This window comes from Dipteris shenzhenensis, chromosome 16 (genome assembly GCF_047967505.1).
Source record: "Dipteris shenzhenensis isolate YYH24624 ecotype China chromosome 16, Dip_SZ_1.0, whole genome shotgun sequence".
NCBI classification, from domain to species: Eukaryota; Viridiplantae; Streptophyta; class Polypodiopsida; order Gleicheniales; family Dipteridaceae; genus Dipteris; species Dipteris shenzhenensis.
This window is the reverse complement of record NC_141611.1, coordinates 19,569,539-19,572,216: the sequence shown is the minus strand read 5'-3', so window position 1 is coordinate 19,572,216 and position 2,678 is coordinate 19,569,539. Positions and strand designations below refer to the sequence as shown.

At 44.0% G+C, this 2,678-nt stretch overlaps 1 protein-coding gene across 1 annotated transcript; it reads left to right on the top strand.

Annotated features, from left to right (window-relative positions):
• Positions 1 to 863: 863 nt before the first annotated feature.
• Positions 864 to 1,933, top strand: SKP1 (S phase kinase-associated protein 1). The gene is made up of 2 exons (XM_087387094.1): positions 864 to 1,231; positions 1,358 to 1,933. Exons 1-2 carry the CDS (start codon positions 935 to 937, stop codon positions 1,529 to 1,531), a joined length of 471 nt encoding a protein of 156 aa, XP_087243220.1. The 5' UTR covers positions 864 to 934; the 3' UTR covers positions 1,532 to 1,933.
• The last annotated feature ends 745 nt before the right edge of the window (positions 1,934 to 2,678 follow it).

Genomic DNA, 2,678 nt, shown 5'->3' with positions numbered 1-2,678 from the left:
GCACCACCTCATTAGAGGGAGTGCTATAGTGGAGAATTGGATTTTCCTTTGTGAATCTCCACAATGGAGTTGGGCTGCTTTTTATGGCAATCATTCTACAACTTGAGGCTAAAACTGCCCTTTTAATAGCCAAATGCACTAAAAAAATCACTTACTCCTCTTTGCATCCAGAAGCATCACTTATCATTATAACTATTAGGAGGCAGTGCAAGTGAAAAAGCATTGCTTACCACTATATGAGGAGGAAGCGCCCACGTGCACATGTTTTTACGAAGCCAAAGTGGAGACATTGATTTTGTTGGTTGTCCCCACCCCGCTCATCACTTGCGCTCACTCGCCTGCCCCTTCATGTTCCTATCGAGGGGCACGCTACCTTGGACCGACAGGCAATAGGCCAAGGTCCATGGTCAGCGTCGACTCCCGCACTCCCCCAACACACACACATACAAGAGACATACATGCAGTGTAGGGACACACAGAATACAGTGCATATGGTCTCAAGTATGTATATACATAATCCCTTCTACTTTCGACCGGTCATTTTGGCTTGAAGCTTTGATTGATTCCTCTTTGCTATAAGCTTCATCGTCATTTACTTCTCAAGTGCAACATCGGTGTGCTTGCGTTGTGCTCTGCATTACGATTTTCCTTGTGTTGTACAGCGCTATCAGGAGGCACTGAGGAAGTGCACGTGTGTCGAGGAAGACAAAGGGGGGGCATTGATGTTGCTGGTGATTAATATATAATAATAATAAGAAGAATAAACAATATAATAAGAGAGAGAGAGAGAGAGAGAGAGAGAGATGCATACATACGGTGTAAGATACGGTGTAGATGGTGTCAAGTACGTTTATATATACGTCTTCGTCTTCATCATTTTCATCTTCATTTTCGTCGTCTTCGTCTCTGAGAAATTTCTGTGCTGCCGATTTCCATGGCTTCCAATGTCAAGCTCAAATCCTCCGACGATGAGCTCTTCGAAGTCCAGCCCGCTGTTGCCTTCGAATCCCTCACCATCAAGAACATGATCGAAGACACCGGTGCCGACTCCGTCATCCCCCTCCCCAATGTCTCCAGCATCATCCTCGCTAAGGTCATCGAGTACTGCAAGTTCCATGTGGATTCCCAGACTAACGCCGACGACAAGGCCGCCCCCGACCAGGATGAAATCAAGGCCTGGGACGCCGAGTTTGTCAAAGTCGACCAGGCCACCCTATTCGACCTTATCTTGGTGAGATGCGCTTCGCCGGGCGTCTCTAGGCAGTACCCTATTCCTGCCTATGTTTTGCTCTTCGGCCGTTCTTCGTGTTTTTAAGAATCCTCACTCTTATTTGATATCTGCATTGGTGATTGACAGGCTGCTAATTACCTAAACATCAAGAATTTGCTGGACCTGACCTGTCAAACGGTTGCGGACATGATCAAGGGGAAGACACCCGAAGAAATTCGGAAGACTTTCAATATCAAGAACGACTTCACGCCTGAAGAGGAGGAAGCAGTGAGGCGTGAGAATCAGTGGGCTTTTGAATGAATCTTGTGCTCCTCACTGGTTTGTTGCCAAAGAATAGGGTGTACACAGTATTTGAAAGCATATGTACTGGGTTGTTATTCACGGTACGCAACTCAGACGTTAGAAATTGAGGATTTTCGCTGTAGTTTTTCTGGTTAGATGTATAGCTTAGTCTTTGAAAATTCTGCACGGACAATTATTGCATCAGTGTTCCTTTCTGGTCCTCCCAGTACTCAGGCAGTGCTTGGGTTGATGATCTAAATCGTGTGCTTTCAGTCATTTATGTATTTAGACCCTCCTCCTTCCCCTTCCGTTCTTGCATATAAAAAACAGTGCTCTCTCTCCCTCTCCCTTCATCAGAGGACTCCGAAATGTCCTGAATCCTGACTGACATGTCCCTTATCAATGTTTCTTTGTCCTGTCTTTTCGTCTGAGATGGTTCATGTACTCTTCTGTGTTCTATCAATATTTTATTAGTCTTTCGTGAAATTCTACAATATCTTCTCTCTCTCTGTCTCCCTTTCCCTTTGTTTTACCCGTGCTTGCATTTTTCTTTTCCAACAATTTTCATTTGTAAGACAGAATATGTTGCTGGTATGTATGCACAAGGTATGAATAGGCCTTTGAATTTTTTGGTCGTTCCCCCTCGAAGCTGGGAATTCTGTTTTGGGAAGTCAAAATACCAGTCCATTCAGATTCTGGGATGACTTTCTTAGTTTGGAATTTATCGTATTGCAATTATCCTAAATATTGTACCTCCTGTAATTGTCTTCTTTGAGACGCATTTTCACATGTAAGGATTAACGCTTGATGTCAAATAGCTGGAAGATGGACTGAAATGTGCCACAAGGTTAGTTTTATAAGGGCGCGTTAAAGTCTCAAGCCGGAGACCGACTAGGTTTTGAAATCGTTCAAGATGTGAGGAATTTGCAAATGCTGGGTGTTATCATTGGCTCTTCCTAAAAAATTCTTTCCTGCATTTATTGGTGCTTCTCCCTCTATTCTTGTTTGTCCTGTGCTCCAGAAACTCTTGTTTGTGCTGTGCTTATCCCTCTATTCTTGTTTGTGCTGTGCTCCAGAAACATGCAAATGGGGGGCCAGGGTGTTCTTTGTATGCTAGAAATTTTGATATTTGCTTTGAACGACGGCAATTAAGGCTTGTTGCGAG

Coding starts and splice junctions, on each gene's coding strand:
- SKP1 (XM_087387094.1), top strand. CDS start 935: ATGGCTTCCAATGTCAAGCTCAAATCCTCCGACGATGAGCTCTTCGAA. Junction 1,232..1,357: donor CCCTATTCGACCTTATCTTG/GTGAGATGCGCT, acceptor GGTGATTGACAG/GCTGCTAATTACCTAAACAT.